General features: G+C 27.8%; 1 protein-coding gene across 1 annotated transcript; it reads left to right on the top strand.

Moving 5' to 3' along the window:
- LOC119682898 (antigen 5 like allergen Cul n 1) lies at nt 1-24,186 on the top strand. The gene is made up of 4 exons (XM_038096436.1): nt 1-99; nt 21,368-21,517; nt 23,441-23,685; nt 23,757-24,186. The coding sequence occupies exons 1-4, from the start codon at nt 58-60 to the stop codon at nt 24,007-24,009; spliced, it is 690 nt and encodes a 229-aa protein (XP_037952364.1). The 5' UTR covers nt 1-57; the 3' UTR covers nt 24,010-24,186.
- Nucleotides 24,187-26,714: the final 2,528 nt, after the last annotated feature.

The following is a 26,714-nucleotide window of genomic DNA, read 5'->3' as shown; positions in this document are numbered from 1 at the left end:
ATTAAAAAAAACAACAATTACTGCTAACCAGCATAAAATAGAAAGAAATTTGATGGAATGAAATGGAAACGAACTGCAGTTATTGGAAATACCGTAAATGTAAGTACATAATGATAAATAGTTGTTAGTGTTAAATAGTTGTTGTTAGTGTTTTCAATATAAACATTTATCAAAGACAATATTGATTTTTAGCTATGAAAAGGGCTAATCTGACAATACACACTTAAGTGTTGATTTGCCACTAAAATGACATTTGCCGCTTAATAATCAGCACTTAGTTGAATTTCAAGTAACACTTTAGTGTCCATCGACGAACAATTCAGGATTGCTATATTACTTAACAATAATATCTCGATATTAAAGGAAAATTGTAATTTCAAGCAAAAAACAATATTATTTATTTTATTATACATATTATAAAATTTTAAATTTTTTTAATTATTATTATTTTCATTACAATTTTTCATGATTAAAATCATCTCATTTATATAATGAAAAAATTTTATTCCATTCTCAACTTAAGTGTGCCTTGTAAAAGAGTTTAATAGGGATATTGCAATCCATCAACTAGTTTAAAATAAATGATTCTAATGTAATTAATATGGTTAAAGAGAACGTTTATGTACACATATGTATGAATAAATAATTTGAATAAAATAATTAGAATTAATAAAATGATTTATTATTATCCTTCGACAAGAATTCTATTTCAAATAGAAAAAAGAAAACCGTATAACCCCATAAAAAATTTCTATATTCGAAAATCTTTTAATTTATAATAACATTAGTTCTTGAGCTGACTATCATTAGTGACCTTTTAAAATCATCTATTAATTTAATTGGCCGTACATAATTTTGGAAATTCTATAATATGTAACCTTTTTAACCGAGTGCCTGTTTATAGTCCTCTTTGTCAGAGAGCAAATTCGATTAAAAAGTCCAGATTTATGGCATGAAAACTCATTGATTTTGCACCTTTATAATGCACCATCTCTCAAAACAGTCATTCTGAATAAATCTTTTGTCAGAAACTTAACAAATCTTATCGAATATCTACCGTACTCTTTTGATATAGCTGCAACTTTCTTTCTCCAAAACTCAAATTACCAGTTCGAGCTATCCATTTTCAGTAGATAGATTGCCTAAACAAGAAAATACGGCGAGTATTTAAGGCGATCCAAGAAATTCGTTAAAGAGAATTTTTTTGATAATTGCCATGCTTTTTGTTTTTTCAGTTCTTATCCTTAAATCGACAGTCTCTGATTTTTCGTTTATGGTGGATATCTTCTGCTGTAATTCAGATTTGTGCCTTAACAGCAGTACATCATCCCCATTGGATACCCCTAATATTGTTTAATGCTCTGCTGAGGATATCATCTACTGCGAGATTAAAAAGCAATTTTTTTGATAATTGTCATGTTTTTTGTTTTTTCAGTACTTATCCTTAAACTGACAGTTTCTGATTTTTCGTTTATGGTGGATATTATCTGAGGTAATTCAGCAGATTTGTGCCTTAACAGCAGAACATCATCCTCATTGTTTAATGCGCTCCTGAGGATATTATCTAGCAATAGCAATAGTGACAATATACACCATTGTCGTCAATCTGTTTAGATGTCGAAAGGCTCAAAGAGGTGGTTTTTGTGATTACGCGACACTTACCCAATGAACTATTTGAAATGAATGAATATTGAAAACAGTTTGTAACCTAAAAAATTGTTTATCTCTCAACAAGTTGGGATCCAAAGTTTCAATTGATTAGCTCAAAAACTAAAAGAATAGTTTGGGATAAAATAGACAAGCGAATAGGTCTAAATGAGGTCAGCTCATGGAGCAGATCGAGAATATTTATTGCTATTTATACTTTATGGGGTCTTCGTTATAACCTTCAATTATAATATAAAAATGTTGCCAAAACTAATATACCTTTTATTCAATTTATTGTGTATATGGTATAAACACTTATCACGGTATTAATGCAAGAACTATGTAGTAATGTTATTCCGTACTCGTACATAATGTGATGTTGTTCATAGTTAACCATTTAATAATGTGTACCTCATACTTCAATAATCAATTTCATTGATGGTCTCACTGAAGAAAAGCATGTGAAGTATACAATAAGTACAATAAGAAATGCTTTTCTCTGAAACGCTAAAGTATCGTAAATGTCTAGAACCAAATTTGGTAAACATGGCGCCGTTTAATAATATTGCCGCACCTCCATTTTCATTAGAGCTGATACGATTATGACAGACAGCATCATTTCGTGCTCGTGCTACATTCAATTGAATTCATTACTTGTCACAAATGGAAAAGATTCTGCACGCACTTTTTTGGGAAACAGAATGCGGCATATCAAACAACGGTAACATTTTGTTGGAACACTGGCACGAGCCTTTTGCGGCAAGATTTGCGGCCGGTGTTGAGGCTGAGGCCGGCGCTGTGCTCGTTGTTAATGGAGTCTATTCGCTTTTCAATCACGTTCCAATTATAATTTATTTCTTGGTACTTGCACAACTCATAAATGAATTCTTTATTCAATTAAATAAATGTTTAGATGGTTTGTGCGTACATGAAACTACTCAAGTACAATTTAGCTATTGAATCTAAATAAATTTTTCCAGGAACATTTCCTAGTTAGTTTATTCTTCTCCACCTATTCTATTTAATGATTTAACTTTTTTCCTTTACAAAAGAATTTTGAATTCAGTAGTTGATGTAGTTGGTGAAATAAAAATTTTCTATTACTCTCTGGGGTACTACAATACTCAATGAGCTTTGACATAATTCCTTAAGGAATTTAAGTTGTACAATAATTCCTGAAAGTGGGAAAAAATTGGCTGTGAGTTATACTGTCATATATATATCATATATATATATATTATATATTATTATATATTTATGTTATTATTATTATATATTATATTAAAATTTATTTTAACCGAGCTTAAGGTCGGTTTTTGTCAACACACAAACCTCCTGAGCATCTTAGGACCCCTTCACTGTTGACAATATAAATTCGAAGTTGTGAAACACTTTGTTTATTAAGGAACCAGCTTAAACACCAAAAATAACGTCAGCCTAGAGATTCAACGAAGAATCACTATTGTCAACAAATGTTACTTCGGGCTAAGTATGCAATTGACAAATAAAGCACTCTCTCGACAAACAAAAATCATGCTCTACAAATCTCTTATCATACCTGTCCTGCTGTAGGTACGATGCAGAAGCTTGGACAATTACCAACAGTGATGAGAAGGTGTTAGGAGCATTCGAGAGAAATACCTTTCGGAAAATCCATAGTGACTTACGTGTTGGCGACGAGTATCGAATTAGATGGAACGATGTGCTGTATGAGCTATACCGCGACATTGACATAATTAAGCACATAAAAATTCAACGGCTTAATTCGGTACCCGCAGGTGGAAAACGCAGTAGAGTACGTCCGCATCTTCGGTGGAAGGGCCAGGTGATCAATGATTTGGAGGCGCTCAGTACTATCAACTGGCGACCGCAAGCAACTGTTCGGGCTAATTGACGGAGGCTACTCGACACGGCCTAGGACAACTCACGTCTGTAAAGGGCAACTAAGTATGTAAGTAAGTAAGTAGGGTTGGTTATTTAACACTTTATTTTTGTATAAAAAATATTTTTAAAAGCAAATTAAAAATGTAAACAAAAAGTAGTAAATGTTACCTATTAACAATTTAAGTGTTAAATAACGGCCCTAGAGCTCGGTTAAATTAAAATATTGGATAATATTTTAAAATGAATTTCAGTAGGTTATCTAAGATAAAAATATTTTATAGTTTATAATAATAAGATCAGGTGTTGTGAAGTTTGGAATATACCTGAGTTACTGACCCCAACTTCTGTTAATCAGATAAGTTCTGAAAATCTACTCATCTTAAGTGTGTTAAAATACGACTAATCGGTATTGAAACAAGAAAGTGTAATTTTGGATATTTGTTCCAGTTTTCAGTACGTAAAATTTAAATATCTTAACTTTTATTTATTAAGCTATTAAAAAAGATAAGTTATTAAAACTGTCTTTTTAATATTTATTTTGTATAACGAATGAAATAATAAAATTTAATTGCACTTTGCAGATCATGCATACGTCTTTAGTATGTCAGACTACAATTCATTTCTACTAAAACATATTTACATATATACAATATGTATTCGTAATATAAATGAATAGCATTAGTGCATACTATATGCATAGGTTTTTCAGTTTTAGTACTGTTCGATGTTTTCATTGATTTCTTCAGGCAAAATATAATCATTTTTGTTTTTCTTCATTATTTAGAAACGCCTCTACATTAACTGTCAATCAACAAAGTGACAGTAAAAAAGTTATAAATAAGTGCAAAAACATTAGTTGCATATTAGATTTTTATGAACCCCACTTCACATAGTAATTCTCTGCTGTTGCTACATTGAATATTTCACCAACGAAGCAACCGGTTCACTGGGCCACTACTCCATATCGTTGATCTATGCTTCCATATTAGAAACTAACTTGCATATGTTTTTAAAAACTATTGATTCTTGGCAAAGCAATTAATGTCGTTTCACTAGGAAAATATTTACCTAAACTTGCAAATAAATATCATATCAACAACAAACTACACTATTAAAAATTAGTCCAAGTATAAGATTAACTAATGATTTGCATACATACATTGTATATTTAATATTATGTATAAAAAAATTAAAATTATAGTTCTAATAATATATTGCTATTCATTTGATTTGCAAACTTCTTGAAATAAAAATTGTAGATGTGCTTAAAATTTTAAATTTCATTCTACATTACTCAGCAACAAGAGTTGTGGAATCTACAAGCACTATATAAGTTAAGTTAGGTTAGGTTATACTGGCCATCCAAAGAGGATCCCCTTAGCCCTATTGACCCATTGGCTACCATATAATGAAAAACCTGGGATTTAAAACCACCAAAAACCTTGGCGAAGCTTAGTTCATTTTTAGACAAGATATAGCTTACTTAATGGCGATTCATTCCGCATGAAAAACACTACAATAATCCGAAAGCCTATAGAAAGGAAGATTTTTTCAGTCCCTCTGCGAAAACTTCACTGTCTACACCACTACGTATTTTGGATCCGTCAGTAGAAATGGTTAGAAATACACCACACCAAATATTTCCTTTTTGTCATTCTACCATACATTGGTTACCGGGATCAAATCTTGCTTGCAGCTGCATTAATGATGGATGCTTAACCATATTTTGTTTGAGGTGTTCATATATTAATCCTAGTAATGATGTTAAGATATTCATATTAAGACAATATATATCATTAGAGTGTATTCGTTAATATACTCCATAATAAAAACAAAATACTATACTTAACTTTAAATGAAATATTGTATAATTTTTTGTTATTTTTCCATATACGAATATGTACATCTCACCTTCGGGCACAATACTAAAATACACTTTTCTATTCGATTTACTTTTTGCAGTGTACAGAATCGAACATTAAATAAACGATTTGTTTTAAATGTATTTATGTGAATATGTATGTATCAAAGTAAATAGTAGCAAACTGCACTTTGTTTTTACATTATTTTTATTAAATTTATGCATCTCATAGGTTTATGTTTTTCAAAATGTCCAATTGTCTGAAGTGTTTATTTTCTAATTTAATAAAAAAAAGCTAATTCAATAAATTAAGTATGGAAAACTATTACGAAAACAAAATATTGGTAATATTGGAATAATTGACGACAAGGAAATACCCTACACAAAATTGTGTTTCCTCTTAAATACACAATATTTGACGAAGACATAATATAAAAACCTTATTAAATTATTAACAAAACTATTTCACTTAAGAATTGATTTAAGATTAATGAACATATACCTTAAGACTTATACATTAAGACTTCATCGTTTCCACTGGCACAAGTTAATTTATGCATGTGAAAGAGTTTTTATATGTCATATTTTGCAATGTTTCATTCGACATATTTGGTATAATTTTTCTTAATTTATTCTTACCATAATCAAATAAACTGTTTTAATGAAGGAATGGATTTTGCTATACTCTTATCTTCCTATCATAACATATTTTCATATTTTCGAACTTCAGAATAAGTGAATCGTTCTTGTTGTAAACTAATGTTTGATCAAAAATCCCTTGTCCTGATATGGCTCCAGCCTTAGTTTTCTTCTTTCAAAACTCAAATTACCACTTGAAGACACCCGTTTTCAGTTAGTTGATGACATAAAACAGAATTTGTGGCAAGTGCTAAAGTTTATTCCAAAAAATGAGTTTAAAAAGTTTTTTAGTGATTGGGTTGTGTGGCGGAATGTGCTAGTTTGGAGAAAGTCTTCTTCGAAAGCAATAATATAAATTTTGAGGAGTAATACATATTTTTGTGTTTCATTAACTGATTCTAGGTATCTTATTGATATAGTAGTATATATTGTACAAAAATTTAGACTTATTTTTGTTATCGTGTGAAATAGATTTCTAAACAGTATATATCAATCTGTATTATAATTACTCATTTCATAATAATTTCATAATAAAGAGGAGAAATATAGACTTTTACTATGTTCAGACACATCTTAATTTCATCTTCGTTTCAGCGAAATTAAGTTATTTTTTCCATACAAAATTCAATTTTAAGGTTAAAACGAAATTAAATAAAATGGCCTTAATTTCGTTGAAACGAAGGCTAAAATCAAAGAATATTTTAAATGCAACACTATGCGTAAGATAAATTTAAAGCAGAAGATAAATATGAACACTTTTGAAATTAACTTAATTTCAGTTGTACGAAATTAAGAAAATGTGACTGTCTGAACATAATATTAATTTCAATGTTTAGGGTGACCATCATTAAAAAAAATTTGAGAATTAAACTTTCTACTCTTATTACTAAATAGTACTTCACAGCATTTATGCGTGGTAACCTCTAGAATGTAATCTAGAAGGATATCACGTGGTGACTTATTAAGTGTTTATTGAAAAGTTTATATTATATAAAATCAATAAGAAGAGTAAAAATAGAGGTTATTTATGATTAATAGATGGGGTTATTGTCATACAAAAAATATTTCAAGTCGTGTTTGTTAATCGCGCTTCCTTTTTTAAAGTTGTTACATCAAATACACTATAAAAGATCCATCAGGAATTACTATCTGGTAAAATTTTTTAGAAAGATAATATTAATAATTGCAAACATATTGAATATTTTACCTTGAGATATATTTTTGAAATTCTGGTTCCAATGATAAAAAAAATATGTCTTTTATTAATGCATTATCTGTGGGAGCGGGTTCTGTCTTGCTAAATTCCTGTTGTCGTTTTCGAAAGAGCGAGATTCTCCTGCTCCTGTTACGAGATCATACCAAAGAACAATCAAAGAAAATTAATGAAGCTACACATAAACCGATACAAGGACAATTTAATGAAATTAATCCTAACCGAAAACATTTCTCAATTACGGGTAACAGTTTGTGGTTACCCGTTACATATGATTTCATTACTCTCCATAGAATTATACTGTATTCAATATCTCGATTTTCTTATAATGCAGGGAAAGAGACTTTAGGATCCCTTGAAACCATATGTGTTCTGCACATGATAAGACGAACTGATATCTGTTTAGTGATATTGTATCATCCATCTGTTTGTATGTAAATATATAACTGAATAAATCTTCAACTAACTGAGCGAGTGAAATGGAACTTTGCATAGCAACTTCAGTGAATCCAACAGACTGGATCTGCGACAAAATAAACATTAAAAATAGAAAATATTTTCAAACACGAGTATATATGAAGACTGAAAAAATCTATACCCAACTGTATCTGAAATATGCAATTACTGACGTAAAGTATCGTGCTTTAAGTATCTGTATGAAGGGTATGGATATTTGAATAAAGCCATTCTTTTCCTATATTATATTGGAGTCATATTGGAGTCGTGTATATTATCGAGTATAATCGACTATATAATTAGGTTTAATATTGATATATATTTTACATGTAAATGTAACTGATCTGACATAACTACTGCCTCATGTAGGGTGAGGTGATAAAAATAAAGCGATATCAATCAAATAAGTAAAATATGCTCAAATCATTGACAACTTATAAGGAAGTAAACGTATAAATATTTTTTATTTATTACTATTTTTACATTAATTTTACTTTTGGCACTGAATGTCATAAAGTCTTAAAGTGTGGCTGAGCACAATTAAAATTCTGTGCAGTACGTAGAGATGTGCGAACTAATAGCAGAAAATATGAATACGAATTAGTTTGTAATTATATTTGCATATATAAATAATACTCGTAATATTAAAATGCACATGTAACAAGAAAAACACAAGCTTGTAGCTATCGAAACACTGGGGGGAGAAGGTGACCGTATTTACCACACACATTGTGAATTTAATGCGTTAAGATTTACAATTAATTCCTGATTGATATTTACAATGTAAAATACTGTCAAGCGAATGTTGATATCACGTCAAATAATTTTATAACGGTACATCCTTGGGATCCACTTTGATTTTGAAAGCATGTTATACTTCCGTATATATGTCACTTTAACGCATTTAAAACCCTCTTCAAATCATTTAGAAAGTCAGACCTAAACATTTTTAACGTGCCTTGTGCATATGATGTAAAGCAGATGTGAAACGCTTTCATCACCTTCTCACAACTTTGAGATAATTTCTTGAAATAATTATTGGGTCTTTTACCATAGTAAACTAATCGACATTGAATCGTACTCTATATAGGGTTAAATGCAATCTTTCTCAATAAGATAGTTTAATGAGTTCTTAAAATGATCCAACTTACACATGTCTGCATAACGTAAATGACTCCAGCTTTATGTTTAACTAAACATACCTCTGATATATATTGTCATGAAACTCTGCGATGGTCACCTAAAAGTATATATCAAGCCACCATTTGGTTGAAGCCAAAGACTATCAAATGCATGTTCATAGAAAGTCATTGAAAGTGACGCTTGGGATTTTTGGCAGCGACTAAGTACTTGTAAAGAATAAGTCTACCATTATCAACAAGTCCATTATTAACAATGAATAATGGTCTTCTTCAACATTAGTTTCAATCGTAGAAATATAACTCTGCATTATCATCAAGTCCATTATTAACAATGAATAATGGTCTTCTTCTACATTAGTTTCAATCGTAGAAATATAACTCTGCATTCCGCTTATGATATAATTCAGTATTATTGTCATTATGCTTGGAGAAGTTTTACTGCAACATCAAAATATATTATCCCTCATTTATGGACTTAGAGGATATCTGACCTTTCTCAATGGTCAAATATCCCAGTAAATTGTGGTATTAAATGTATTTCATAGTTTTATTTGTTCTTCGATATGAGATGTACATGTAGACACTTCTATTGTTCATAAATCAGTGCCGGGAACACTCCAGACTCCTCTTTTAAAGTACCAGGAGTTGAAATTCAGTCACTAATAAAGTTAATTTTAACATTCATCTTTATATACACAATTCCTTTTAATTTCTTATTTTATTTTATTAATAAAATATCAGTGGTCTTATCAGTGGTCTTGGGAAATATTCAAATTTCTTTTTAATTAGTATTTTAATAATTAGTATTTTTAATCAATATTGCCTCTTTTGGGCTATGGCGAAAATGCATGTTATGTAGAGTGTCACAGAAATTGTAATAATTTGATACTAAAAGATACAAATGTTGATATTTGTATCTGCTTTGCCAAAGTGACGAGGCTTAAATAGCGTCGGATTTATAGAATATATATTAATATTCTATATATCTATTATTTGCCCCAAAAAATATATATATGAGATGGCCATATTACCGAATAAACGTAGTCGTTGCCGAAATACTATTCTTTTGAAAATCTTTTCTTCATAATCAATTCTTCAGGTTTCCAAATAAAACTTATTATTGAATGAATGAATGCTTTTTAATGTAGTAAGGTTTCATTAGAAGTGACATGCACCAAATGCTTTATGCAAGCATTAATGAAACTTTACATTTCAAAAACCAAAATGAATGAAAATAGGTCCAAATTCAAAATCATGAAACTTTATATTTTAGAAACCAGAACTATTAAAATATAAGCATATACTCGAAACTAATGCATTCAGGTCTACATATTAGGGCTACAGATTCAGCCTATGGGGTGCGGTTCTAACCTGTAAGGCTTGACTAATACTATATTACTGAATAGACATAAACGATGTCCATTGAATTTAATTTCATACACCACATAATATTTTATTGTACATATGAGCTCCATAGCTTGCCAACATATAAATAATTCTTGAATTTATATCCAATATTTTTCCCTTAAAAGAAAGAAAAACAAATAAAGTAAATCATTTAATTCATAATTTATCATTAAAGCAGCAATAAACATAAAAACCAAAGCTACCCTCAGCGACACTTACAAAACTGTTGCCAAAAAAATTTAAAGACTGGGTTGGTTGTTGAGTTCCATGAAGTACTAAACTTCGCCTGTTTACGAGTGAAGCTCATTATTTAAATGACAAATGGTGAAAATCATGCAAATATTGTCCAAAACACAAAAACAAATATCAAAGCTACACATTTTTTTCTTCTTCCTCAAATTATTTGTGCTTGAGTACAATTTTTTATCTTCAATTTAATCTATATAGACATCTACGACATCTTCTTATACGAGTGCGAGTGCTTAAATATGTATTTGCATAGTCATATAGATACTACTTAAGGCAGTAAGGCATGAGTACAATAATAGAGATATAGTTATGACTGAAATATGTTTCCCTCTTGAAATGAAAGTAAAACGCCTTCATTATTTTCCTACACCCTTACTCTTTTTTTGAAAGGATTTGTATGCAACACATATAAAGGACACATATAAATATGTATGTCTTCTAGAGAATGGGCCAAAGGAGGTTATGAAAATTTGCTGCCTCTGCATAATTTCTTCGGATTAAAAAACAAATAGTCCTAGTCGCTTGTGTTTATTATATTTCCTACTCCTTTCATTTGGTCATAAATATTTTCAAGGATAATAGTATAAATTACAACTATAAGAAATTATTTAACAGCAAACGACCTACACTTAAATTATAAAATATTGAAATGCATTTTCATTATTTTCTGTAAATTATCTCAGTTAATAAAAAACAGTATTTAAAATGAATAAACTGCAAATTTTCTTATATGAATATTTATAATTTATTTTTGTAAATTGGGCAGGGACAATATACAGGGTACGACCTAAACACGTCTTCTAAAATAAAGAGTTATTTCCTTGGTTTAAGAAACGAAATAATCGTGCGGATATAATTATTATTATTCAATTTTTATACTCATTATCATGGAGATATAGAGTGTCCAAAAAATATGTATCACTATCTATAGTCGAAAAAATCTTCAATATCTCAAATAACTTGAAACATGTACCAATTTTCGTTTAGCCTCCTTTAATTTGATAATAGGTTAAGGTTAAATGGGTGCAAAAATTATGATGGCTCAGAATCAATTTATTTAAGCATGTGTTTGAAAAACTTTCCATTGTCAGTAATGACAATAATCAATTATATCATTTATTCAGGTATTTTTCTCTAGGGATCTTCATATTCGAGAGCATGGAAAAGTACATCAAAAGTTTAGTTGTATAACTGAAGAAATTGTTTAATTTTTTGAATGTTCACATTTCTATGAATGAATAGAACACTTGTTCCAGTGAATTATCCAACTGATCACAGACACTATTAAGTAAGTACACACTCGTTTCATCATATCATGTGAATATTTATGGCGCCAGAACTTTCCTTCTATCATCCATTATTTACCTATAATCCATTTTTGAAGTGGGCAACCCACTATTTTTTCGAGAAAAATGCAGAAGAAAGTAAGTGCCTCTGCATCTTACATATTTCTAATATATATTCTGCCCAATTATAATAAACCCCGATAATATTTTAATATGTTTATGATTGAAATTTGAAGTTTCTAAGGTCACATTGTAATTTTAGTGGATAATATGTAATATTTATTTAGAAAATATTTATTTTCGAGACGGGAATATAACTAACTGTAGTTAAGGCAACTAACTACTTCATCTATTAATCTATATCACATGGGTGTGTGTACTTATCTTAACTTTATTTCTTCTTATCACCATTATAACATTGCTATGATATGTTTTTAAACATACTTTTTTCTATTGTGAAGATTTATATATATTTTATAATAATTGGATCTAATCACCTACACGTATTTTAAAGACGATTTCTTGAACACACATTTCTTTCATATACGATTATACTACTAAAGTAGAGAGTATGCTAATTATATACTTTATTTTTATTGTGTACTAATAACATTCTTTCCTAATACAACAATTTATAATTTTCTTAACTGAAATAATAATATTATATACCCATAATTTATAGAGTATCATGAAAGATATAGCTGTTATAAATATATTCCCTAAACATTCACAAGTAATAAACTTAGACATCCTTTACATGAGAAATTTGTATTATTATATAACATCATCGTTCATAGTTACACAAAGCTTCATTGACAGTCTTTCTCTAGCATTCACCTTTAATGACCTTAATTTCCCAATCCAAAAGGATAATAACAACTCTTTACTCTGTTTCTGTTGCATGTAGATTATCATCTTTCTTTTGTGATAGAGCCTTCTTGTTTTCATATCACATTTTTTAGGTGTACTGGCTTCTGGCTTTCGGATAACGTGCCCAACCAATTTTAAAGAATACATTGTGTTTAAACAAAACATATGATAGTTTACATAGACAGTTACCCTATCTCGGTGATGTCATTTTTCAGTTATTTTTTCTGAACTCTGGGCTTTCATGAATTTCCTGCGTATTTTCTCTTAAAGATTGTCGTCGTATAACTTCAGATTTATGTTCACACTTGATAGCCGTTTGTTGAAAATTAACTATCTTTTAGTAGATACATGTATTTTAATAGATATATACTTCGATATAAAATCACTCAAATTGATGATGATTAATTCGGTGAAAAAATAACATCCTTCTATTAAGTAACGTTTGCGAAAAAACCTACCCTTAGGTCCGTCACTACTATGATCTAAAATTTGTTATTTATGAATAACAAATATGGTAATATTAATTTATTAATTTATGTTTTATCCAGTAAATTTATTAACTGGCCATATAACTATTACGGATATATTTATTCGAAATTTTTTGAAAAAATTAATTTGTTTTATTGTCTGGAGAAAATGGGTATCCTATCAATACTTATACGTCTATGTAAAATGACATTAAGCATCACTATTAACTCCTTTAGAATTGAGAAGAAGCTCTCCAAATAGTTTAACACCATATGACGCTAATGTTGGAAACGATAACCCGAGCAACCAGTGGCGAGACTAGACCAGCTCTGGACGTCGGTGACATCAAAATTGTGAGGCTCCTTTCATTACCAAGTTAAAAAAGTAAATAATTTACATTCACTAATATGACGCAGCATGTATAAAAGTATGTATTGCTAATCAAATTAAAATAAATACCAATTAAATTAAACGAATTATCCTACTATTAGCCTTACTCAATTTTTTTTTAAATCATACCATAATTTCCACCAGCTGCTATTTTCGCTTCAATTAATAGAATTGCCAATACAGATAGTCTCTAATGGCTCATTATACATCTCAAATAGATCTTAATCAATTTTAACTTTGAGAAGTTTCTTTCAGTAGAAGCTATACTACCTGGAACTGTGAGCATGATTCCGGTTAATATATAAATATTTGAATACACTTCCTTTAAATTCTTTTCTTTAATATACCCGACGAGTTGTTTTATATCGTTCATTGAGTCTAGTGATTGATTTTAAAACCAACAGTTCCTCATACAGTTCAGTAGGTCGAATTATACTTAGAAAGCATTACAATGCTTGAGAAGGTCTTTGCTTGGTATACTTTTTATGTGATTAATGTCTTATATGAAACCAAATTGTTCAAAATATCCACTAAGTGCTTTGAATCGAGAGTTAGTAGCTATTTGCGAGCCCCCGATAGGCGCGAGACCGTCAGCGGTCGCCGACGTCGATAAAGTCTAGCGCCGCCACTGTGAGCAACAGATTTAAGCCGTACTGGCACAATATTTTATAAAAATGTGATCAGTTTTTAAATTTACACTTTTGAAGTTCTTTATCAAAGTATTACCTAAAACAATTTTAAACCTCTCTTTGGATTAACTTTTTCACAAATATGAATGAAATATATATATATGTATATATTACTCATTAATAAATGATAAATCAAAATGAGGATCTCTGTTTCTCTAAAGATAATTACTAACGTATGAAATGTAATGCAGTAGAATAGTCATTCAAAATTTTGAATTTATATTTGCAAACGAATGATACTACAACTGATGATCACTATAAGAGTTTGAATAAAATGGAATCTCTTTTTACTGAATATAAGAAAAAAATGAAAGTCCCAGACTATAATTTCTAAATATTTTACTTCACTATGACTTCTGTACTGTATTTGTTTGCAAATAAATAAATATCTTAAAATATAATTCTAGTTCCTTTCAAAAATAAAAAAAAATAAAAAAATTCTCTAACTCTTTGCAAAATTAGACTTCGAGTTATAGAAGTTCGACTGTATATATAATATACATAATATATATAAAATACATAATATATGTAATATACATGTATATAATATCTTAATGTATATAATATCTTAATGTATATAATATACATAATATATGTAATACACATAATATATATAATATATGCATAATGTACATAATATATATAATATACATAATACGCAGTCATACAAACACACAACTATACAAACATTCCATCATTCATACAGACAAAACATACAAAGATACATACATAACATATTAATAAAAGGCCACAAGGCCATAGGTTACACACCCATGACATAAAGCATTTCCTTCAACTGACAAAACAAGTAGCATATTTTCGAGGGATTATTTGTAATAAAATGGTTTGCAACTTGGCTATATTGCAATTGAAAAACTCTACTTCGAATATTTTGCATGCTGTTGTTGTTGTTGGCATGTTGTCATGTAGTCATGTTGTGCGCACATGTTGAGATGATATTGGAATATTTTTAATTTATCATTACTTTATTTGTTTAATTTATTTATTTTTTATTGATTTGTTTTTGTAATTTAACACGCGTAACTTTTTAATTAATTAAGTTTTTATTACTAAGTATTTTTTTTTTGTTTAATATTATTTCTTTAAACAATTATAAGCCACGAGTGATTAGCCAGTCAGCCCAGCCGCTCCTCAAGTATCCATCCATTGGCAGAATGGAATGGTGACAACAACCTGACAGCGACAAAAGTTGTTGTACCACCTAAAAGTCACTTTGTATAATAATAGAAATTGTTTATTCATTTTATGATTTTTGTTATTTTTCAATTTTTTTCTCCATTTATTCTTTATCTATCTATAAACAAGACGATTTGCATATTCATAAGATTGAAAACAGTTCTGAACTGACAAGTACGAGTGTGAATATGTGAATAGTCTTCAGCGACTTAGCCGAATTTGATTAATCTCGCTAACTCTCATCTTCCATTCACGCGGGCCTCACGATGTGAGTGTGTTTGCAGGTGTCTCGTGCAGTTTACAAAAGAAATGTTGTCAAGACGTAGAATTATGTACGCGTCAAAATCGGGTATACTCGCACAGCGAAAAAAAAACACTTTATGTAAATAAGACGACAGATCAGTTTAAGGAGAGACAAACTGGCAGATACAAGATGTGAAGTTAATTAATAATAAAATATTAACTGTTTTTTTAATTTTTTTATTTATACTTTTATTAGCATTTATTTATTTGTAATGCTAAGCACTCCCAGTTGCTTTCGACCGCAAAAGTTTAATTTAAATGTATAAAATATAAATAAAATAAAATAAAAATAACAATTATGAAATCGGAAAATAAAAGAATCGTAGTGCTGTTCTAAACAAATCGGCATGTTAAGTTTACCGATTAGTTATATATATTAAGTAAATCATTTCACTTTTAAAAAACCCCCGAAAAGAATTCATTAAAAGCATATAAATTTAATTAAAAAGTCGACCTGTGAATGGATTAATTTTTCACCAAATTCTCTTAACAGGTTATTTTAGTTGATAAAAGTCTTTGACTTTGTTTCCACCTAATCATTAAAATAAGTATATAGGTAGTTTGTACTGTAAAAACCCGGTCATTTCTAAGATTTGCCAACTCATGATGGTAAAAGTTCGTATAAATTTTTTTAATTCGGATTTTTATGAAAATATACAATTAAATGACCGCTGCAATAATTTTAATTTATTGTCATTTTTTTTTTAATGGGAAACTTCCAGATTACAAACATATAATTAATTAAAGATTTCATAAAAACGTACGTCCATATTTAATTAGAGATGAATCGATGATTTTCAAAGAAATTCCGCCAAGTCATCTGAAATATGTTTTGTTCTTAAATCTATAAATTGGCATCCTATGCACAGGATATTGATATAATGGTGCCCTATCATAAATCAGATCAGTAAAAGAAGTTTGTTTGTTGATTTTTCATTAATTTTTGTCCAAAAATACAACTATTACTTAGTTGTTATTAGTCTTAATCATAATATTGCCTATATTTCTTCTATAATATTTAAAAAAAATTAAAAATTAAGTTCAACGAAGCCCAATATCTTTCACATCAATAGTTATGTTTTGCAAATCAATTATTAACCACTAAAAAATATTTTTTCTACCCTAACAAGAAGCTCTATATCAATACGACATAGGTGGGCGATGCCTAACAAAATGAAGAAAGGAACTATTAAACAATATTTTTTCTACCATTACAAGAAACTTTATAATCAATACCACATAGGTGGACAAGGCCTTGAAATTAAGAAAGAAACAAAAAAAAATTGGTTAGAAGAAGAGATCCATACTTAATATTAACCAAGTTATGAGGTTTTAATGAAAACTTTATCTGAAAAAAACCTTTAATTATAATATTCTCAACATCTCAAGATAACTATGTAATTGTACACAGAATCTTTATATACCATTTTCCCATTCATTTGACTATCCATTCTTTATTAACGAAAATTTCAAACCATATATATATTTATGAATATAGGATCAGTTTTAGCAAAGTATGAGTAAGGAGTATATGACATAGTCAAGCTAATATTTTACTTAATTTACCCATATTAACATACAGACAAAAAATTAAGAGATTATTAATAGACAACAGGTAGACAAACAGTCAAAGAAGGGAACAGCTGGACATATAGATCAAAAGTGTTTAATTGATTCGTTTGTTCATGCTGGGGGTATATATAATTTTCCTTTAGAGATATTTTAATAAATTTTCTGTACTTTTCTTTTCCATTAACTTTAAGTGAAATTTAGAATCTGAACAAGACAATTAATATAAATTATATGCCTGTTCGAAATTAAGTATATATAAATGTGAAAAAAGCTGATTGATACAAGGGACGGATGTCTTTTGTATTTTTTGTTTTCGTATTATACAACTGATAGATTTGCTCAACTCTGCTAACAATATTTTAAATGTATTTAGACACTATAATGTCATACATCCAGATTTAGATGCAATGCTCCAGACTCCTTTAATAAAGTCTGGTTGCGGCGATGCAGCCCATAAATACCACTACTGTCTAACGTCTAATAATATTAAACTGTGTCTTTGTAGTCATTTCTATCAATGGTTATTACTTTTTCCTGCAGATTTCTGAGAAAATTAACTTCAAATATTAGAATTATCGCTATATTTAGAAATAAATATACCATATTATTAACCTTTACTGGTATGTAGGGTACAAAAAGAATGATCAGAAAGCAAACGATTTATATTTTACAAAATATATTTAACTGATGATGTTAATTTTTTGTATATGTTCAGACATTTCGTGTATATATTATTATACACCCATATTTAACTGGAACGTGTGCTAAACTTTAACATTGTAATGGCCAAAATATAAAAACCTTTAGGTCTTTTATTAATTAAGATAGGAAAATTTCGACAATTGAACGTAAATTGTAAGACTAAATTTACTTCGGAATTTTACAGATACTGCACACCATATATCTCTGCATAATAAAATCTATATTTGTTATGTTTGGTCTAAATATTTGGTAATTTATCTACTAACAATTGACACAACAAAAAATATTAAATAAATAGTTTATTTTCTTTCAAGATCTATAATAATGTACTAGTGAAGAATTTGAAAAATAGTTCATTATTATTCTGAGCTTTTAACATTTATTTATTTTTTTTTTCAATATTCTTAATCAATTTTTAATTCATTTCATTTTTTAACACTTTAATCTTTAATTTAAAATATAATTTATTAAAAAAAATAAACATTTCAAAAAAAGTCATCACTTCCATTTTTTTATTTCACTTTCGATCACTTAATCCTTATGTATTCTTAAAATATAGTCGTATATATATATATATTAGTCAAAGTACTGATGGACCATTTATCAATAATAATTCAAGAAATAATTGATTTATTAGAAATAATTCAAAAAAAAATATTGATATACAGTCTAACAGTCTAACAAGCTAATCCAATTATCTAACAATGTAATTATGTATTTCAAAAAGATCTGAAAGTTCGACTTGCTTGTGAAATAATTCGAATGATTTTATACAGTATTTTCTGATTTGTGTCCTTTTAAATATAGAAAGTTAAAAGCAGAATTTTCGGTTTACGGTCTTTTCGAGAATTTTTGGTTTCGGAAAAGGTTTACACATTCTGTTAATCCCATATGTATAAAGAACGCTCTGAAAGTCCAGTTAAAAATAATGAACAACTTATGTTATAAGATCGTTCAGAGATCAAATTTATTGAACTCGACCCTTCATGAGCATTTGAAATGCCCAGGGTTAATCTCAAAATACGACATATATATTCCTTACGCTCTTACACAAAGAAATTTGTTTTTGTGTTTTGTAAAAGTCAAGAAAGTGATCCATTTTTGAAAACCAATATCACTAAAGAGAGAATTGATTATTGTCTACAATAATGTTAAACTTTCAAAATCAACAAATTATAAAGATGAACCGTCCTAAAGCACTACGAAGATAGATATACCCAAATATCTTGTAACAAATATTGATATTTGTTTAGTTGGATTTTAAAGACATCATTATTTGAGTTACTACCAGACAACTTCATGATCAATTTTAAAAGGTACTGTCATTATCTGAGCATGTTGAATAATAAACGTAAACAGAAAAGTCCAAAATTGTTCAATAGAAAGGCTGCACTGTTCCACTAAGATAATATGAGATGTTTTACAAGTTTAGTAAAAAGAATCAAAAACTTTTATATAGTTTGGATAAAACTATACCCACAACATTCTCCACATCTGGTACATAATTATTTCTTCCGGTCTCTATAAAAAATTGTAGATCGCAAAAGTATTGCGTATAATTTAAATGAAATTAAGAATGGACTTGAGTTTTTTAATAGGTTGTAAGATATTAATATACGAAGCATAAACTATAAAAAATATTTTGAAAAAATAAGGTTTCTAGAAAAATTTTTGAAAGTTTTTCAATTTTGTGGTATATTACTCTTTGAATCTATTTCAGTCAAAATTGATTTTAAATATCGAATTAAAAAAATGTCTAATGGACTTAAAAATCGTGCATAAATTAAAAAATTTTATCTAACTGTTTTTCTTCCTAGACTATTTTTTTTAAGCTCAAGGCATCCCCTCCTGTATATACTATGATTTGTAAGAAAACAATCTGTACATTGATGTTTAACATAAGCAATACATGTTGTAAATAATATATCATAAAAGTAATGGGATGACATCAGGTATTAATTGTGTAAAACACACAATTTTTTTTAAAAATAAGTGGAAAATCGGTTTCTGAATAAGTAAGTTTTCCTCTTAACCGCTAGGTATACATTATTGCCAAATTGGAATAGTGTCATTATTTAATATCATGTGTTTCTTTAAAAAAAAAAATAAGATTAATAAGATTTAATAATATTTAATATTTAAAAAATATAAGAAACACACTGTCTTCAATGCATTGTAAATCATGACAATCTAAATTAACCCTATTTATATATGACGTATGGTTAATACTTAAAATATTCCAACAGTATTTCTTGTTAGGTAGTCTGAACCACAAATTCGGCAACAGTCTTTGAAAGCAGCCCTATCCGGTCGACATATCGTATTAGTACCCAATAAAAATATTTAAAGCTCTTCATATTAATTATGAATATTTTAATAATAAATTAATAGTTATTTAACTATCAATGATTAGTTTAATACAAAATATAAGTAAGCTATCTTGTATCTTTACAATTCATAACATTAAACAATGTTGTGTGTAAAATTGATTGGACGTAACAATTTTTTATGTTATTTATGTGTAATTTCCGAACATCGATAAATTTATATTCTCCCCCAATATTTAAATATTTTTTGTTTATTTATATATAAAAATTTTTTCTTATTTTTTTAATTAAGTGCTTCTAAACTTGTTCTTATACACTAATCATCGATTCAACTAGTTTTAGAAAGCCTTGTTAGATTATCAAAGCTCTTGCGCTCTTCATTCTGTATTAGTCGGTTGACAGGCACACTTACCTACCGTTCGCTGTTAACCAGGGAAAGTGCTATATTATTTAATTTTTATTATCAATTTGGTTTTTAATGAATTAAATTTTGTCATAAAATTGCTATAACACGCGTTGACTATAAAAGCGGTTCGGAGAACTCACCGTACAGCATTAAATAAATATATTAAAATTTAAAAAGTCATTTAATAGTTATTAAAAATTTTATTAATATTTTTAAAATGTTGCAAATGATATTGTTAAGTTTTTTATTAATAAATTTTGTGGGGGCGGAGAAGGATTATTCATGGTGTGATCCTGAACTCTGTCAAGATGGCTTAAAACATATTGCCTGTCGGACAACTGGAGTAAGTATTTTAGATTTTTCTTATAATTAAACAAAAAAATCTTAACGAAACTGGGTTACAAAATGATTATATTAGTAATAAACTAAAGTTGCTTAATTATGATAATTTTCTCCATTCGTTCAATGATTTATCAATTATTTATTATTAACTATTATATGATATATTTAAATTTACTCCTACAATTTGAATTAATATTATTTTAATTTTCCTTAATAGTTTATTTACTTATTAAATATTGTATAATATATAATAATTTTAATTATTATATATATATAATCTATAATATTATATCTGTCTCTTTATATCACTATTTTAGGCATTCCATCGGCGTTGTAAACCAGACTCTGTAGATGTGGATGTATCGGCATATAAATCTGTCTTCGTACATGAACACAATAAGCGTCGAAATTTTATTGCTCTGGGTTTACTACCTGGATATTATCCAGCTTCGAGGATGGCAACAATGGTAAGTTAATGACCAATATATATAATAAATAAATTTTTAATTCATAATTAATGAAATGAATTAATTTATAATTTTTATTAAAAACAAAAGTGAAAGTATTTATAGAATAATTAAAATTCATACTTTTAATTAAAGAACCTGTAAAACCTTATTTAATTTATTCAAAATTAAATATATTCAACAAAATAAGGTCTGAAACCTTGAAGGTGAGGACATTATTTGACATATCAATAGCCTCCGAGTTAGCTTAGGATACTTTCGTAAAGTATTTCTTTAGGAAACATAATGATACTTTCCTGAACAATGCTAAGCTAGAATACTTTCGGGAAGTATAACAAAACAACAGTCATAGGTCGCGGTGTACTATAACTTCTTTAACCTCTTGTAATACACACTTCATTTAAATTCTTAATAGCACAATAAATGTCATAAAAGGAGTAGTATCGAGTAATAAATTTAAATCATATAACAAAAAAAATAAATAATAAAATAAATATAAATACATTTATAAATAATATATTATTTAAATAATAACTATATTATTTAATTAATATAAATAATAATAAATAATTATAAATAATTGAAAATAAGTAAAAGTAACTATAAATAATTGTTAATAACTATTAATATTTATAAATAATTGCAAACATTTATAAATAATTATAAATATTTTTAAATAAATATAAAAAATTAAAATTAGTTATAATAAATAGGTATAAATCATAACGAATAATTAAAAAAAATTATAAATAACTATAAAAATTTATAAATAATTATAAAGAGTTATAAAAATTTATATAAAAATAAAAGTAATAAATTTTTAAAAAATTTTTTGGTTTTTAAAAGATTTTATTATATTAGAATTATTATTTATTTTTTATTTAACTATTGACCAATTAGACCAAAATTATTTTTAAAAATATTTGGTCATTAAAACAATAAATTATTATTATAAATAATTGCAAGCTATTATAAATAATTATAAAAATTTATAAATAATTAAAAAAATTCAAAATAATAACTTTTTACTGTAATGTTTTTTTTTGTTTGATTTGGCATTGTTTGGTTTATAGTAAATTATTTAAATATTATTGTTAATATTAACTTATTTCTTAATACCCCTTTTGATTATTCAAACATTAACATCAGTTCTCACATATATATAGATATATATATATATATATATGTTGTAATTTTTGATTTGAATGTTATTATCTGTTTATAGAACTTTATGATAAATACAACATAATTATAATGTTGAAGTCAATTCAGATAAAAAATTTAATCAACTATAATATTTAATCAACTAGTATATTTGGATATCTAAATTACAATACCACTTCGAATTTCTCATTATATACCGATATCTGGAGTTAGACCTTTATATTATATATGTTTGCTAGTCGCAAAATTAGTCTAGTAATATCTAGTAATCTAATTTCGTAGATAAAAATTTTTTTAAACGACATTTCAATTTTAAAGTTATGAAAAACTTCAGCTTCTATACCATAATTATTGTAAATTTACATTATAACCAGGTTGAGTTAATTAATTAGCTTATAATTTTAATTTTAATAATTATATGTACATTTTACTACTTGTACATATTATGTTAATGTATTAAAATACTATTAATAATATTAAAAAATAAAATTAATAGATAATATAACAATATAAATTCATCGCAATTTTGAAATAAATATATAATTATTTAAAAAGCTGAAAATTAATCAACAACACATTTAAAATATATTTATTGTATATCATAAATATCATAAACTGAAAACTATGTATCTCTCGCAATACTCTCTGCCTATTAACATTTTCATAATTTCAAATAACTGGAAGCTATGGTTTTTATAAAGAACATTTATATAGTATTATGATGAACAAATAAACTCCTTCACAATAACAATTTCTCAGGTTTGGGATGATGAATTGCAATACCTTTCATCGTTAAATGTACGTACTTGCATACTGGATCACGATGATTGTCATAACACATACAGATTTAAGAACTCTGGTCAAAATCTTGTTGCAGTCTATAGAGATCGTTCACCCTTTGTGAATGTAACAAGTCTAATAGAACAATCTCTAAATCTTTGGTTTGATGAGTATCCACTTATAGACAGTACATATATAGACTCATTTAAAGTCACCAAATACTTGTAAGTTATTTTAATTTCTATCAAAAAAAAAACAAAAATTATTTACATAAACAAAAAATATTAAATTATAGCGAAGACTATGGACATTTTGCCGAAATGGTTGTTGATCGAAATACTCATGTTGGTTGCTCCATTATGCGTTTTACACGGCCGGACTATCCCATCGTTTATATATATCATATTGTTTGCAATTATGGTTCAATTTATGCGCTTGAGACGCCGGTCTACACAATTGGCTACCCTGCTTCCAGATGTAAAACCGGAAAAAATCCGCACTACCCAGGACTGTGTTCGGTCAAAGAGCAAATTAATCCAAATTATTAGCACAAATTGTACAAATGTATTCCTTTATTTTCGTTGGTATTAATAAATTTAAATAGGTATTTTTAGAATTAATACACTACATGACTGGTTCATGAACACTCTTTGAAAATATTGTGTGTTATGTATTTTTGTTAATATATTAAAGAATCAACTGCACAACATCTTGAAATTGTATCATCTATAGAATTTAAGCCGGTATATAATAAAAAAATTTATTTCAAATTAAATTTGCTCATATCTTCTACTGTGATCTTTATTGCTTTATAGATATTTTTGGTGTTTTGTTTTTATAACTCAAGAACTTCTGGTTGACTGTAATGCTATCCAAGAAAAAGCTACTAGAATTACAAAAATCATAGAATAGTTTTATTACTAGTAATAAGATGACGATGATGCTCATCATCATATTTAAAAAAAATATCAATAAAAGTAATTGATATTCAATTTATAAATTATTCTGAGCTTTATAAGGCTGTGAAAATTTTTGTTGCGGTTGGATTCAGATTCAATACTCTGAAGCATTGGTTCGGTTAAAAAACCGGTTTATTTAGCTTTCGCCATCGGTTCAAAATTTGCGAGCCAATGGTTCGGTTCAATTACTTTTAAACTTCGGACGTTCCTGTTTAAAACCAGTTCGGCTAAGAGCCAGTTCACGTTCGGTTTTATAAAAGTAGGCTTAAATCATTTGTTTTTTTTTTTGTGTATATCAATATTAATAACCAATCGATTGGTACTTTATTTATATCTGCAAACATATGATAATAGAAAATATTTTTTTGAAATTTGGCTGACCATACAACGCTGTTTCGAGTATTGTCAAGTACTCATCATCAGTGGTCTTAGGAAATAATCGAATTTTAATTAGTTTATAGTGCGTATTTGTTTTGGACTGCAAGTGCCAGGCTTAGAACTCGTACCTGTCAAATTAGAAGCGGTACTAAGCAGAGCTTAATCAAAAAATCGATTTTGGGATTCATGAGTGTACTATTGTAATTTAAAGAAAAAAATTAAATATATATATACAGTACTTCATATTTTTTTTTACATATTTATATATTATTATATTGAATTTATTTGAGCCAGTGCACTTGACCACTTTTACTCTCTTTTAATTGCGAGTTATCTTCAAAACCCCTCTTTACGCCTTGACTGAATTATTGCTTATCACTTCATCAGACAAAGCAGACCTCAGATCTGTTATAAATATTTTGTTCTTTTTGATTATACTTGCTATAAGCTATATACTGAAGAAACATATTTTTGATATTGATTAGATGACTTAACAATGATATAATTTTTATAACATAAGATTATGGAAAATATCAAATATTACGCAAATTAGCTAACATATTAAATAAATTACAAAAAATTAAATATCTGTTAGTAACAAATACAAAAACAAAAAAGTTAGCTTTAGCCCCCGAAGTTTCAATACTAAGTCTACAGGGTTGGGAAATAAACGAACATATGTTGTACTTACAACGGCTCTGCATTCCTTGCTATAATCAATTTAGACACGAATAACAAAGATTAAATATAAATGCTGTAAGAAAGCATAAATATGATTTAAACTCATATGTTCATGTTTAAAAAAAGGCACTCTTTCTCACAAAAATCGTCGTTTCGTGGTCACACTTGGATATTTGGAATATCTTTTTAAATAATTATGATCAATATATTTTTATTTATAATCAAGATATGTATTTTATAAAACTAATAGTCGATTTTTTTATTACTATATGATTTTAATGATGTAATCTTCAAGTCATATCACAACCCCATAAACAGATATTTATTTTGGAAAGAGAGTACTTAACTCAATAATTATAGCATCTATGCAGAAACTTTAAAGATTTAACATATTTTAATTAAATAATTTAAAAATTTATAGCAACTCTTAATTGATTCAAAAAAAAAATTGATATTGGTTTTATATTTGTGTAGTGTTCATCGGTTCATTTTAAAGAAGTTTCTGCCCCTTAAACATAAAAAAACAAATGAAGTCAAAGCCTTTCTTTGAGACAGGCAGTCAGATCAATGGGTACATAGCCAATCTATTCCAAATGCAGAATACCTCTGATTTGATACACAGAAGCAAATCGGAGGTATTTATTTGATCTATTTGATACACAGAAGCAAATCAGAGGTATCTAGGTTAATATCTGTTAATATCTAGGTTAATATCTAGGTTAATATCTGTTAATATCTAAGTTAATAGTCTTGACAAGAACTAAGCTTTTGCGAGCCCCCTTCGTTAAGACACTCAGCGATATCTCCAGCATTAGCATTAGCCTATTTCGATCTTCTTTTACCCACTATTATGAGGAATTGTGGATTCAAAACGACTTTATTAAATAATTGAAGAGTATTCGTTCTTTCCTCCATTTCAACGAACTAACTAAAACTTTTTTTCTTGCAATAAAAGATATTTCAAGTGTTGATTTTTAAGTAAAGGACCTAAACATTTGCCTGATCCTAAATCACGAAAATCAGATAACTATATCCTGAAATAGACAATTGAAATCGAATTTTCGATTTTACCCATAACAGTATTTAACTAAAATTCGGTTCTTTATATAATAAAAAATATTTTATATTGATTCTGTGTACAAAGTATCCTAAAATATTAAATAAAACCCAAAAATATAATCCATCAATCAACATTTATTTTGATTCACAACCTTAAATCGGTGGTCTCACCGATT

Source organism: Teleopsis dalmanni, chromosome 2 (genome assembly GCF_002237135.1).
Source record: "Teleopsis dalmanni isolate 2A chromosome 2, ASM223713v2, whole genome shotgun sequence".
NCBI lineage: Eukaryota > Metazoa > Arthropoda > Insecta > Diptera > Diopsidae > Teleopsis > Teleopsis dalmanni.
The sequence above is the reverse complement of the archived record's forward strand: the minus strand, read 5'-3'. Positions and strand labels throughout refer to the sequence as shown.